This window comes from Bufo bufo, chromosome 1 (assembly GCF_905171765.1).
Source record: "Bufo bufo chromosome 1, aBufBuf1.1, whole genome shotgun sequence".
In the NCBI taxonomy this organism is placed as follows: domain Eukaryota; kingdom Metazoa; phylum Chordata; class Amphibia; order Anura; family Bufonidae; genus Bufo; species Bufo bufo.
The window spans coordinates 147,459,066-147,473,703 of NC_053389.1; the positions used below are offsets into that span (position 1 = coordinate 147,459,066).

The following is a 14,638-nucleotide window of genomic DNA, read 5'->3' on the forward strand; positions in this document are numbered from 1 at the left end:
ATTGGCTCTGCGCTATGCTCGCCAGTTTTCTGAAAGTGAGCGTGTTTTCTTATGTAAATGAATCTCTAGAAAGATTTACTATTGCGACAATTTTAAAAAGTCACCAAAAATTGCACAATTTCACTCCAGTAAGGACCATGCTCATCTTATACGACTTTTTAATAGAACATGCGACTTTTTCGTAAAGACGTGCAACTTTTGTAAAGCGGCTTACTGAAGGATAAACTGCTACCGTCAAACCACATTTATCACAGTATTTAAAGGACCATTAATAAAATCTGACTTAGCCAAACGTGACTTTGGACATATGTAAAAAGTGGAGTAAGATGTAAGTGTAATGATAAATCTGGCCCAATGATTCAAGAATATCCTGCTTATGATTCTAAGGACTCAGAACATTCTTAAAGGGCATATCAATAAGAAATTGTCTTAAAGGGGTTATCCAACCCCTATAATGACCGCCCTCCCCCCAATGCCAGGGCCCCTCATGTACATTACACTTACCTGCGTCGCTCGATGCCTGCACAGCCGCTGCATCTCCTAGCATTGCGGGTGACGCTAGGGAGGCTCATCCCCATCGCGGCCTGCTATTGGCTGCTCCCTCCATCGCCGGATGTGTTGATACACACAACAGGGAGATGCAGAGGCAGCCGTGCAGAGATCTGGAGAGAGACGGGTGCAAGGGAGCAGTTAAACAATGTATACGAGGAGCAGCCCTGGCATTGGGGGGAAAGGGTCATTATAGGGGTTGGACAACCCCTTTAAAGGAATTCTGCCAGGAGTTTCCTCGGTGCCAGAACTACCATTAGCATGATATTCCAAAAGGCTCCCTCATTACAGAGCAAGTGGGAACGAAGAGAAGACTCACAGGGACGACTCCTGCTAACTTCTCCACAACCAGTTTGACTTAAAGGGGTTGTCTCACTTCAGTAAGTGGCCTTTAAACATGTAGAGAAAGTTAATACAAGGCACTTACTAATATATTGTTATTGTCCATATTGCCTCCTTTGCTGGCTGGATTCATTTTTCTATCACATTATACACTGGTCGTTTCCATGGTTACAGACCACCATGCAATCCATCAGTGGTGGTCGTGCTTGCACAGTATAGGAAAAAGCACAAGACTATGTGAGCTCTCATGGTCCCAGCCACCAGACAGGCTGACGCTTTTTCCTATAGTGTGCAAGCACGACCACCACTGCTGGATTGCCGGGTGGTCTAACCATGGAAACAAGCAGTGTATAATGTGATGGAAAAATTAATGAAGCCGTTGACGTCACCGAACACACTGACGGGCGGAAGTTTCTGCCTGGCAGTGTGTTATTGAAAACAAGAGACCTTGCCCTGCGAGATTTAGCACAGGGCAAGGGAGTGCATCGGAGCATCAGATGCTCCGATGCCAACATCTGGGGGGCTGCCGGGGTGAAAAGAAGGGTATGTCCGGGTTCAGCTCTGAACCTGGACAACCCCTTTAAGAGCTCATTTACATCCCTTACCAGAATTCCAGAGGAGCATGTATAGCCTATAAGACTCCTCACGCCGATAAAGGCGCTCTCCGCAAGGAGAGCTAGTACTCTGCAAAACCATAAAAATAGAAAAGAAGCACTACTAAGGAATAGAGGACCAGATTTATGGTTAGGTTTCAGGGCACCCACCCTACATGGCAGTATGCTTCCTTTGATACTGATTTTGGAGGTGACAAACTACCTTTAAACTATGTTTTCTGTAAAATGGTAAAAAAAAAATAGGTGTCTTTACTGTGGAAGCTTGTTGGGATGTCACGCTATTAGTGGCTCAAGCAAAAATCAATTTCATGACAGGTTTCCTTTTAACATTTTAGGTGGGCTGGATGGTACTGCATCAGTACAGCAGCGGTCACAGGGAAGACCAAAGAGGCTAGTCAAAGTGGTCTCCAGGCAGGTCAACACTGACAGTGAACTAGGGAATGTTTTCGTGGCATTCTTTAGGCCCACTTATCCATGTGGAAGGCATGTGCAGATCATGTACACTCATACATGCCGATTGTGTTCCCTGGGGAGGATGGGATCTTCCAGAAAGACAATGCGACATGTCACACGGCTGGAAGTACATGACCAAGACTTCAAAGTACTACCCTTTTGCGCACTTGTGGGACCACCTCGATCTTCGTGTTTGCTCTATGGATCCTGCCCTATGCACTATCCAGCAGCTGTTGGATGCACTGCAGTCAGCATGGCTCCAGATACCTGTGACAACCTGCCAGGACCTTAAGGAGTCACTCCCAGCTTGTCTACCTGCTGTCCGTGCTGCACACAGCAGTTATTCTGGATATTAGCTGGTGGTCATTATAATGTGACTTACATGTGTATATTTATAGAGTGGTAGTTGCTTTCCTAGGTTTCCGTGTGTGTGATGTGTGTGTGTGATATGTGTGTGTGTGTGTGTGTGTGTGTGTGTGTGTGTGTGTGTGTGATATGTATGTATGCATGTGATGTGTGATATGTATGTGTGTGATATGTATATATGTGTGTGTGTGTGTGAGATATGTATATGCAACTACGTATTAAATAAAGGAGAAAAACTGTTTTGTTTCAAATTCTTTTGTTACAGCTTGAAAAAAAAAGGACAATTTTTTTTCTCCAATATTCTTTAAAATAATTTATCCATCATCTAGTCTAATGCATCTTGAAAAAAATATCAAATATATGTAGGTTTAGTAAGAAATGAAATAGTTATTTACCTGTAAATAACTAATGAAAACCATACAGTAATTAAAAGGTTTTGTCTGACTTCAGCAAGTGGCATTTATCATGTAGAGAAAGTCAATACAAGGCACTTACTAATGTATTGTGATTGCCCATATTGCTTCCTTTGCTGGTTGAATGGATTTTTCCATCACATTATACATTGCTTGTTTCCATGGTTATAACCACCCTGCAATCCAGGCGCTGACCCACGGTCCCGGCCACCAAAGAGGCTGGCGCTTTTTCCTATAGAGTGTGCAAGCACGACCACTGCTGCTGGATTGCAGGGTGGTCATAACCATGGAAACAAGCAATGTGATGGAGTATGGACAATCACAATACATTAGTAGGTGCCTTGTATTGACTTTCTCTACATGATAAATGCCACTTGCTGAAGTGACAACCACTTTAAAATGAAGAACTGTGGTATACTCCAAACTGAAAATCGTGAATGCAATATGAGATGCCTACCCTGTACCACTGAGGTTTTTGTAGCTCCTTGGGTTCCCGCTGTGTGGTCAGGATCAGGCAGGCTCTGAGAGCTGCCACGGCTCCCTCCCTAATTGCCTGTTTTGGGTCCCACACACCATAGAAGATGTTGTCAAAGAAAGGTTGGACCTGTTGGAAGAAGAAGGTAGGCGCGCTGACAGCCAGCTCCCGCAGCACCAGAACCTGCAGAGAGGGACACGAGATGTCATTAAAGAGGGCTAAAAAAAGAGGCAGGACACTTTCAAACATCTGAAAGGAATGAAAAGTGAACTCACCCCTGCATGTCTCCGGCCTTCATTGCGGTCAGCGCCCAGCCACTCCAAGGCACGTTTCACCTCAAACTCCACATACTCCGCAGTGAAAGTATCCCCCGCCATAGCAAGACGCCCCATTGCCTTGGATGCCATCTCCATTACTACGGGGTCACTGGAGGGCAGCAGGTTACGCAGGTAATTTGCAAATCTGCTGATTCGGGTGGCATTTCCGCCCTCCACTCCTATCAAGCTCACTGTGAGGAACAGGAAGATACCCTAAGAAAACAATGACCGACTCCAGCTAACAATAGGCTCTGATACACTGGTGCTATGGAAATAATGAGAGCCAGACTCAAGCTTTCATTACATTCAGCCAGGTGAGTGGCCGCTTTGGAAACACAACATGTTTATCTCACTAATGTAATAAAGAAAGGTGAAAAGCAGACATATTGGTACCTATTGCAAGAATCCCTCCTTTCCGCTCGCTCACATCGGAGCTGGAAACAAACTCAAAGATGAAATGATTCAGCTCATCATAGAACTGTGTCGCTTCCTCCTGGCTCACCTAGAAAGTGACCACAGAGATGTTAATGTAAGACAAGGCACAATGGAAGATAGAAGCAGCAGTGCAAGTCTGGGGCAGAACCTGCAGTCCCCTGGCTGTTGTAGATCTACAGCTACCAGCGTGCCAAGAGCCACAGGCTGCAGTTTTACAGCAGCAGGAGAGCCACGTGTTGCAGAGGAAGCCAAAGCATCAAGCAGGAAATTTCAGACAGACAATTCAAAATGAATTAAGATGCAGGCAAATCACCCCAACTAATTTACTTAGATTGATGCAAAGGTCCCTTTACATGGGCCAATTTTGCAGGCAACTGTCGTGAAGGAATCGTTTTTTTCTGGCAATCAGCTGGTCGTCAGTGAAGGAGACCTCTGCATTTACATGTAGCGATCCCCTCCACAGTATAAGGAGGAGCGCTCACTAATGCCATCAATCATCCTCCTACAGACTCACTGATCTGCTAGTGGCAAACGCCGACTTAGGTGCCTACACATACTAGCCAATTACCCAACAAACGAGCATTTCTCTTGTTAATAGGGTAATTAGCAACCCCTTTAAACTGCCAGATAATCGCTAACAAGTGATCCAATGAATGCTCGTTAGTGATTATCTGGCAGATTCTCAGCCTGTGTAAAGGGCCCTTAAAGCGAACCTGTCACCATGATTTTGCACACAGAGCTGGGGACATGGGTTGCTAGATGGCCGCTAGCACATCTGCAGTACCCAGGTCCCACAGCTCTCCGCACTTTTATTGTGTTAAAAAAACCTTTTGAGCGATATGCAAATTAGCCGATATGAGTCCTGTAGCCGGAGATGGGTCAAGCGTCAAGGAGCCCAGCACCGCCCCGCGTCCTCCGAATCTCCTCCTTGCCGGCTGACATCACAGAGCTGGAGCGCCGAAATCTCGCGATGCGCGAGCTAGCGCATGTGTAGTTCGTTCCCTGTGCTGATGCCAGCACAGGGAATGAACATGATGCCGACACTGCGCATGCGCTAGCTTGCGCATCGCGAGATTTCGGCGCTCCAGCTCTGTGACGTCAGCCGGCAAGGAGGAGATTCGGAGGATGCGGGGCGGTGCTGGGCTCCTTGACGCTTGACTCATCTCCGGACACAGGACTCATATCAGGTCATTTGCATATTGATCAAAAGTTTTTTTTAACACAAAAAAGCGCGGAGAGCTGTGGGACCTGGGTACTGCAGATGTGCTAGTGGCCATCTAGCAGCCCATGTCCCCAGCTCTGTGTGCAAAATCATGGTGACAGGTTCGCTTTAAGGGCAGTAGAATTTTCTTTAACCACTTCACGTCTGGGCCCTTTGCCCCCTTCCTGACCAGGCCTAATTTTGCAAATCTGACATCTCACTTTATGTGGTAATAGCTTTGCAACGCTTTTACTTATCCAAGTCATTCAGAGATGGTTTTCTCGTGACACATTGTACTTCATGCTAGTCATAAATTTGAGTCAATATATATCACCTTTATTTATGAAAAAAGAAATCAAATATTTTGTAAAAAACGCAATTTTCTAAATTTCAATTTCTCTTTTAAAACAGAAAGTGATACCTTAAAATATGTATTACTTAACATTCCCCATATATCTACTTTATGTTGGCATCATTTTGGAAATGTCATTTTATTTTTTGGGGACGTTAGAAGGCTTAGAAGTTTAGAAGAAATTCTTAATTTAAGAAAATTTCCAAAACCCACTTTTTAAAGGACCAGTTCAGGTCTGAAGTCACTTTGTGGGGTTTACATAGTGGATACTCCCATAAATGACCCAATTGTAGAAACTACACCCCTTAAGTTACTTAAAACTGATTTTACAAACTTTGTTAACCCTTTAGGCGTTCCACAAGAATTAAAGGAAAATGGAGATCAAATTTTTAAAATTTCACTTTTTTGGCAGATTCTCCATTTTAATCCAATTTTTTTTTTAACTACTTGCCGTCATGTATAGGCGTCCGGACGCCTACTTGCCGATAGGCGTCAGGACGGCAGCGCTCTCAGGTCTCAGTGATGCCATCTCGTGAGACCCGAGATATCCTGTGAACGCGCGCTCACAGGATTGCGTAGTATTCAAGTTTAACTACAGCCTGCCAGCGCTGATCATTGGCTGGCAGGCTGTAGATTTTTAAAAGAACCAATCAAATAGGTATATCAGACGCTATTTTGAAATTAGCGTCTGATATACCTGCTACCTGGTCCTCTGGTGGTCCCTTTTGCTTGGATCGACCACCAGAGGACACAGGCAGCTCTGTAAGTAGCACCCCACACACACACACACACACACACACAGACACGCACGCACACCTGATCACCCCATATAGACTCCCTGATTTCCCCTCCCCCCCGTCACTGATCACCCCCTATAGACTCCCTGATTTCCCCCCCCCCCCCCCCCCCCCCGGTCACTGATCACCCCCCTGTAAGGGTCCCTTATCACCGACAGTTAGTTAGCTACTTGTTAGGTAGTTAGCGCCCAGCCCACCGCAGTCACTGATTAGTCGCTGATTAGCACCATCGCTGTCGCTAATCAGCACTAGTACTATATAATATCTGTAAGTGATCAAGACTGATCGCAATCAGATCTATATAAGTACATTAGGGTCACCTTAGGCTCTACAAAAAACAGTGTTCGCCCGATCAGGCCTGATCTTGTGCCCACACTTGCGTTCAGTCCGCCCCACCGCAGTGACAGAAATAATTTTTTTCTGATCACTGCAAAAACACCGTAAAATCGCTGCGGCGCTATAAAGATCACTTTTGAGCTTTTTGGATCTTTATTAGCGATTGCAGCTTTACTTCGCAAGCACTCCTTTTTACTAGGCAGGTGTGCTCTTTTTCCTGGGTAGTCTCAAAGGAATACCCCCTAAATTTAGTTAGCCGAAAAATGTCAAAAAAAGGGGCATTTTTACGCATTTGAATTCCAAACTACTTCTCACGCTTTAGGGCCCCTAAAATGCCAGGCAGTATAACTACCCCACAAGTGACCCCATTTTGGAAAGAAGACACCCCAAGGTATTCCGTGAGGGGCATGGCGAGTTCATAGAAGATTTTATTTTTTGGCACAAGTTAGCGGAAATTGTTTTTTTTTTTTGTTTTTTTGTCTTTTCTTACAAAGTCTCATATTCCACTAACTTGTGACAAAAAAAAATAATCTTACATGAACTCACCATACCCCTCATGGAATACCTTGGGGTGTCTTCTTTCCAAAATGGGGTATTTATACTGCCCTGGCATTTTAGGGGCCCTAAAGCATGAGAAGTAGTTTGGAATCCAAATGCGTAAAAATGCCCTGTGAAATCCTAAAAGGTACTCAATGGAATTTGGGCCCCTTTGTGCACCTAGGCTGCAAAAAAGTGTCACACATGTGGTATCGCCGTACTCAGAAGAAGTAGGGCAATGTGTTTTGGGGTGTATTTTTACATATACCCATACTGTGTGTGAGAAATCTCTAATGACAGCTTTTTACATTTTTTTTTTTATACAAAGTTGTCAATTTACAGAGATATTTCTCTCACCCAGCATGGGTATTTGTAAAAATACACCCCAAAACACATTGCCCTACTTCTCCCGAGTACGGCGATACCACGTGTGACGCTTTTTTGCAGCCTAGGTGCGTAAAGGGGCCGAAAGTCCAACAAGTACCTTTAGGCTTTACAGGGTTGCTCACAATTAAGCCCCACCCAAAATGCCAGAACAGTAAACACAACACATAAATGACCCCATTTCGGAAAGTAGACACCCCAAGGTATTCACTTGGGGCATAGTGAGTCCGTGGGAGATTTTTTTTATTTTTTTTGCCAGAAGTTAGCAGAAATGGAAACTTTATATATTTTTTTTCCTCTGAAAGTGTCATTTTCCACTAACTTGTGAAAAAAAAAATTAAATCATACATGAACTCACCATGCCCCTCCGCGAATACTTTGGGGTGTCTTCTTTCTAAAATGGGGTCATTTGAGGGGTATTTATACTATCCTGGCATTCTAGCACCTCAAGAAACATGACAGGTGCTCAGAAAGTCAGAGCTGCTTCAAAATGCAGAAATTCACATTTTTGTACCATAGATTGTAAACGCTATAACTTTTGCGCAAACCAATAAATATACTTTTTTTTATCAAAGACATGTAGCACAATAAATTCTGACATAAACTTGTATAGAAATGTAATTATATTTGAACAATTTTACCAGAAAAAGTTAAAAATACACTTGAGAAAATTGCGGTCTTTTTTTTGATTAATATCAGAAAAACGAAAAATCTCAGCAGCAATCAAATACCACCAAAAGAAAGCTGTATTTGTGAGAAGAAAAGGAGGTAAAATTCATTTGGGTGCCAAGTTGCATGACCGAGCAATAAACCGTTAAAGTTGTGAAATGCCGATTAGTAAAAAAGGGCCTGGTCACTAGGGGGGTATAAACCTGTGGTCCTTAAAAGGGGTTGTCCGGGATTGGGGACATTGTTCTAAATGTACAACAGTAAAACAAATATTACACACATGACTATCCTACCTTTGCCACACATGTCTGATGCCCCGTTTTCATATTGCAAATTCTAAGCCGGAAGTGCCTATTTTCTCATAGTCAGTGACGTACCGGGTCCCTTGCTGCAGAGCGAAGCCTCTTCTTCCGCTTCCCAGGGAGCCCGGTGACATCACCAACAGCCTCAGTAATTATGCAGATCGCAGGGAGGGGCGGTGACTAGGCTGTAAGACATTGCGCTAAGCCACGCCCCTCCGGTGACGTCACCAGGCATGGCACTTCCTAATGAATGGAGGCGGAATATTAATGAGGGGGCGGAGTTACAGCAGAGATGATAGTTAGCTGTAACCACGTGATGCCGCGCTGCGCTGGAGTGCGGCAGGAAGTTAGGCAAAGATAAACATATATGTAAACAATGCGTGGGGGACCATCGGAGCCATGTAGAAGTGGCGAAAATACCTCAACACATATGGGGGGAACTTTAATCAACTATTAATAGGACAACCCCTTTAAGTGGTTAACACATCGAAGGTTAACAGCCAAACAAAACTCTAATATTTATTACCCAGATTCTGCGGTTTACAGAAACACCCCACATGGTCATAAACTGCTGTATGGGCACACGGCAGGGCGCAGAAGAAAAAAGGAGCGCCACATGGTTTTTAGATGCAATGTCCCATTTGAAGCCCCCCTGATGCACCCTGACAGAAACTCCCAAGAAGTGACCCCATTTTGGAAACTAGGGGATAAGGTGCCAGTTTTATTGGTACTATTTTTGGGTACATATGATTTTTTGATCACTCATAACACTTTATGGGGCAAGGTGACAAAAAAAAAAATTGGTTGTTTTAGCACAGTTTTTATTTATTTTTACAGCATTCACCTGAGGGGTTCGGTCAAGTGACTTTTAATAGAGCAGATAGTTACGGACGTGGCGATACCCAATGTGTACTTTTATTTATTTCACTTTAACCACCTCAGCCCCCAGTGCTTAAACACCCTGAAAGACCAGGCCACTTTTTACACTTCTGACCTACACTACTTTCACCGTTTATTGCTCGGTCATGCAACTTACCACCCAAATGAATTTTACCTCCTTTTCTTCTCACTAATAGAGCTTTCATTTGGTGGTATTTCATTGCTGCTGACATTTTTACTTTTTTTGTTATTAATCGAAATTTAACGATTTTTTTGCAAAAAAATGACATTTTTCACTTTCAGTTGTAAAATTTTGCAAAAAAAAAACGAGATCCATATATAAATTTTGCTCTAAATTTATTGTTCTACATGTCTTTGATAAAAAAAAAAATGTTTGGGTAAAAAAAAAAAAATGGTTTGGGTAAAAGTTATAGCGTTTACAAACTATGGTACAAAAATGTGAATTTCCGCTTTTTGCAGCAGCTCTGACTTTCTGAGCACCTGTCATGTTTCCTGAGGTTCAACAATGCCCAGACAGTACAAACACCCCACAAATGACCCCATTTCGGAAAGTAGACACCCTAAGGTATTCGCTGATGGGCATAGTGAGTTCATAGAACTTTTTATTTTTTGTCACAAGTTAGCGGAAAATGATGATTTTTTTTTTTTTCTTACAAAGTCTCATATTCCACTAACTTGTGACAAAAAATAAAAAGTTCTATGAACTCACTATGCCCATCATGAAATACCTTGGGGTCTCTTCTTTCCAAAATGGGGTCACTTGTGGGGTAGTTATACTGCCCTGGCATTCTAGGGGCCCAAATGTGTGGTAAGGAGTTTGAAATCAAATTCTGTAAAAACTGACCAGTGAAATCCGAAAGGTGCTCTTTGTAATATGGGCCCCTTTGCCCACCTAGGCTGCAAAAAAGTGTCACACATCTGGTATCTCCGTACTCAGGAGAAGTTAGGGAATGTGTTTTGGGGTGTCATTTTACATATACCCATGCTGGGTGAGAGAAATATCTTGGCAAAAGACAACTTTTCCCATTTTTTTATACAAAGTTGGCATTTGACCAAGATATTTATCTCACCCAGCATGGGTATATGTAAAAAGACACCCCAAAACACATTCCTCAACTTCTCCTGAATACAGAGATACCAGATGTGTGACACTTTTTTGCAGCCTAGGTGGGCAAAGGGGCCCATATTCCAAAGAGCACCTTTCGGATTTCACAGGTCATTTTTTACAGAATTTGATTTCAAACTCCTTACCACACATTTGGGCCCCTAGAATGCCAGGGCAGTATAACTACCCCACAAGTGACCCCATTTTGGAAAGAAGAGACCCCAAGGTATTCGCTGATGGGCATAGTGAGTTCAGGAAGTTTTTATTTTTTGTCACAAGTTAGTGGAATATGAGACTTTGTATGAAAAAAAAAAAAAATCATCATTTTCCACTAACTTGTGACAAAAAATAAAAAATTATAGGAACTTGCCATGCCCCTCACGGAATACCTTGGGGTGTCTTCTTTCCAAAATGGGGTCACTTGTGGGGTAGTTATACTGCCCTGGCATTTTCCAGGGGCCCTAATGTGTGGCAAGTAGGTAAATGACCTGTGAAATCCGAAAGATGCTCTTTGGAATGTGGGCCCCTTTGCCCACCTAGGCTGCAAAAAAGTGTCACATGTGGTATCGCCGTATTCAGGAGAAGTTGGGGAATGTGTTTTGTGGTGTCATTTTACATATACCCATGCTGGGTGAGAGAAATATCTTGGCAAAAGACAACTTTTCCTATTTTTTTATACAAAGTTGGCATTTGACCAAGATATTTATCTCACCCAGCATGGGTATATGTAAAATGACACCCCAAAACATATTCCCCAACTTCTCCTGAATACGGAGATACCACATGTGTGACACTTTTTTGCAGCCTAGGTGGGCAAAGGTGCCCAAATTCCTTTTAGAAGGGCATTTTTAGACATTTGGATACCAGACTTCTTCTCACGCTTTGGGGCCCCTAAAATGCCAGGGCAGTATAAATACCCCACATGTGACCCCATTTTGGAAAGAAGACACCCCAAGGTATTCAATGAGGGGCATGGCGAGTTCATAGAAAAAAAAAATTTTTGGCACAAGTTAGCGGAAATTGATTTTTTTGATTTTGTTCTCACAAAGTCTCCCTTTCCGCTAACTTGGGACAAAAATTTCAATCTTTCATGGACTCAATATGCCCCTCAGCGAATACCTTGGGGTGTCTTCTTTCCAAAATGGTGTTATTTGTGGGGTGTTTGGACTGCCCTGGCATTTGAGGGTCTCCGCAATCATTACATGTATGCCCAGCATTAGGAGTTTCTGCTATTCTCCTTATATTGAGCATACAGGTAATGAGATTTATTTTTTCCGTTCAGCCTCTGGGCTGAAAGAAAAAAATGAACGGCACAGATTTCTTCATTCGCATCGATCAATGTGGATGAAAAAAACTCTGCCAAAAAAAGAAAAAGGAGGGGAAAGGCGTCTGCCAGGACATAGGAGCTCCGCCCAACATCCATACCCACTTAGCTCGTATGCCCTGGCAAACCCGATTTCTCCATTCACATCAATCGATGTGGATGAATAAATCATTGCGGGGATTTTTTTTTTTATATATATACAAAGTGTTTGCCAAAGTATATGAACACCGCCACCTCCTCAGCTCATATGCCTCGGCAAACGTATCTTTTACTGCAGAGGAGAAATCTCGTCTTGCAGCGCCGCATACACCGACTTGCGTGTAATCTGACAGCAGCGCAATGCTTCTGTCCGAATGCACATCAGTGCTGCAGCTAGTCGATCGGTTGGTCCACCTGAAAGGTAAAAAAAAACAAAACAAAAAAGAAAAAACCAGGCCACAACGCAATAACTTTATTAACTTTAGAACAGAACATATAAACTTTTTTTTAACCGGTAATTTTTTTTTTGTTTAGTTTTTTTTTACCTTTATAGAACAAACCTCTCCTTCCCCATGGGACAATGTGCAAAGCACAAATCGCCCAAAGATGTGGCAAAGTACGTTATGCACTTTATCCCAGGTGAAAGGAGAGGTTTGCAGCAGCTGTGAGTAAAAGGGCCCTAATAGCCCTGTGTGCCTGTCCTGTGAGATGCAATCCCTATGCTAGGTGTACCTGTGTGTGGTACTTCCGGAAACACTCACCAAAGCATAGGGCAGGGTGGTCAGGACAGTCAGGACAGAAACAGCGGGTGTCACGCCTTATTCCACTCCTGCTACAGACACGACATCTTTTTCGGGGTGACGGTTGGGTTGAGGTACCAGGAACGACACTGGGGAAATGTCGCTCGTGTAGACGGCTAACTACACTGGTGGATGGGGCCACGGAACCTCCTGGGTAAAGGAGGTTCTCGATGATCTCTTCCTGGAATTTGAGGAAGGATCGTGTTCTCCCAGCCTTACTGTAGAGAACAAAACTATTGTACAGCGCCAATTGAATTAAATATACAGACACCTTCTTATACCAGCGTCTGGTTCTGCGGGAAACTAAATACGGAGACAACATCTGGTCATTGAAGTCCACCCCTCCCATGAGCGCATTATAGTCGTGGACACAGAGGGGCTTTTCAATGACACGGGTTGCTCGCTCAATTTGGATTGTCGTGTCTGCGTGAATGGAGGAGAGCATGTAAACGTCACGCTTGTCTCTCCATTTCACCGCGAGCAGTTCTTCGTTACACAAGGCAGCCCTCTCCCCCCTTGCAAGACGGGTGGTTACAAGCCGTTGGGGGAAGCCCACGCGACTAGTTCGCGCGTTGCCACAGGCGCAAATCCATTCTAGAAACAAATGCCTAAAGAGGGCCACACTTGTGTAAAAATTGTCCACATAAAGATGGTACCCCTTGCCGAATAAGGGTGACACCAAGTCCCAGACTGTCTTCCCACTGCTCCCCAGGTAGTCAGGGCAACCGACCGGCTCCAGGGTCTGATCTTTTCCCTCATAGATCCGAAATTTGTAGGTATAGCCTGTGGCCCTTTCACAGAGCTTATACAATTTGACCCCATACCGGGCACGCTTGCTTGGGATGTATTGTTTGAAGCCAAGGCGCCCGGTAAAATGTATTAGGGACTCGTCTACGCAGATGTTTTGCTCGGGGGTATACAAATCTGCAAATTTCTGGTTGAAATGGTCTATGAGGGGCCGAATTTTGTGGAGCCGGTCAAAAGCTGGGTGGCCTCTGGGACGGGAGGTGGTGTTGTCGCTAAAATGCAGGAAACGGAGGATGGCCTCAAATCGTGCCCTGGACATAGCAGCAGAGAACATGGGCATGTGATGAATCGGGTGCGTGGACCAATATGACCGCAATTCATGCTTTTTAGTTAGACCCATGTTGAGGAGAAGGCCCAAAAAAATTTTAAGTTCGGAAACTTGGACTGGTTTCCACCGGAAAGGCTGGGCATAAAAGCTTCCCGGGTTGGCGGATATAAATTGTGTGGCATACCGGTTTGTCTCTGCCACGACTAAGTCCAAGAGCTCCGCAGTCAAGAACAGCTCAAAAAATCCCAGGGCCGAACCGATTTGAGCCGTCTCAACCCGAACTCCAGACTGGGCGGTGAAAGGGGGAACTACAGGTGCGGCTGAAGTTGGTGACTGCCAATCAGGGTTTGCCAGCACCTCAGGGATTCTAGGGGCTCTACGGGCCTGTCTGTGCGGTGGCTGCGATGGGGTAACTACTGCACGTGCCACCGTACCAGCTTCAACTGCCCTTCTGGTGCTCGCCACGTCACCATGTTGTACGGCAGTGCTGGTACTAGGTCCAGGGAGGGCTGCGCTGCTGGTGTATGCCTCACCACGTGATCCGGCAGCGACAGCCCCACTCTGCTGCTCTTGAAGCGGATCCTGCGTAACCTGTGGTCTAGCGACACGGGGCCGGGTACGCCTGGTGCTGCCAGGGACCTCAACCTCCTCGTCCGAACTTTGGGTCAGAGAGCCACTGCTTTCCACAGGTTCATATTCTGACCCGCTAGATTCGTCAGATGAGGGTTCCCACTCCTCATCCGACTGGGTCAGAATCCTGTAGGCCTCTTCAGAAGAATACCCCGTTTGACATTTTGGACTACTAAATTTAGGGGTATTCCCTGAGACTACCCAAGAAAAAAAGCAAACCTGTCTTACAAAGGGGAGGCTAGCGAAGTACCGGAGGCCGCTGCGGTTGATAAAAAATATCAAA

General features: G+C 44.5%; 1 protein-coding gene across 5 annotated transcripts in view; it reads right to left on the bottom strand.

Moving 5' to 3' along the window:
• Window positions 1–14,638, bottom strand: part of MTOR (mechanistic target of rapamycin kinase) — a 187,462-nt gene that overhangs the window by 137,388 nt on the left and 35,436 nt on the right. For all 5 annotated transcript variants that reach the window (XM_040430315.1, XM_040430309.1, XM_040430302.1 and 2 more), the window contains exons 3-5: window positions 3,923–4,031; window positions 3,488–3,720; window positions 3,195–3,395 (exon numbers count right to left, since the gene is read on the bottom strand). In XM_040430315.1, the coding sequence (XP_040286249.1) occupies window positions 3,195–3,395; window positions 3,488–3,720; window positions 3,923–4,031 (543 nt within the window). The remainder of the gene's footprint in view (window positions 1–3,194; window positions 3,396–3,487; window positions 3,721–3,922; window positions 4,032–14,638) is intronic.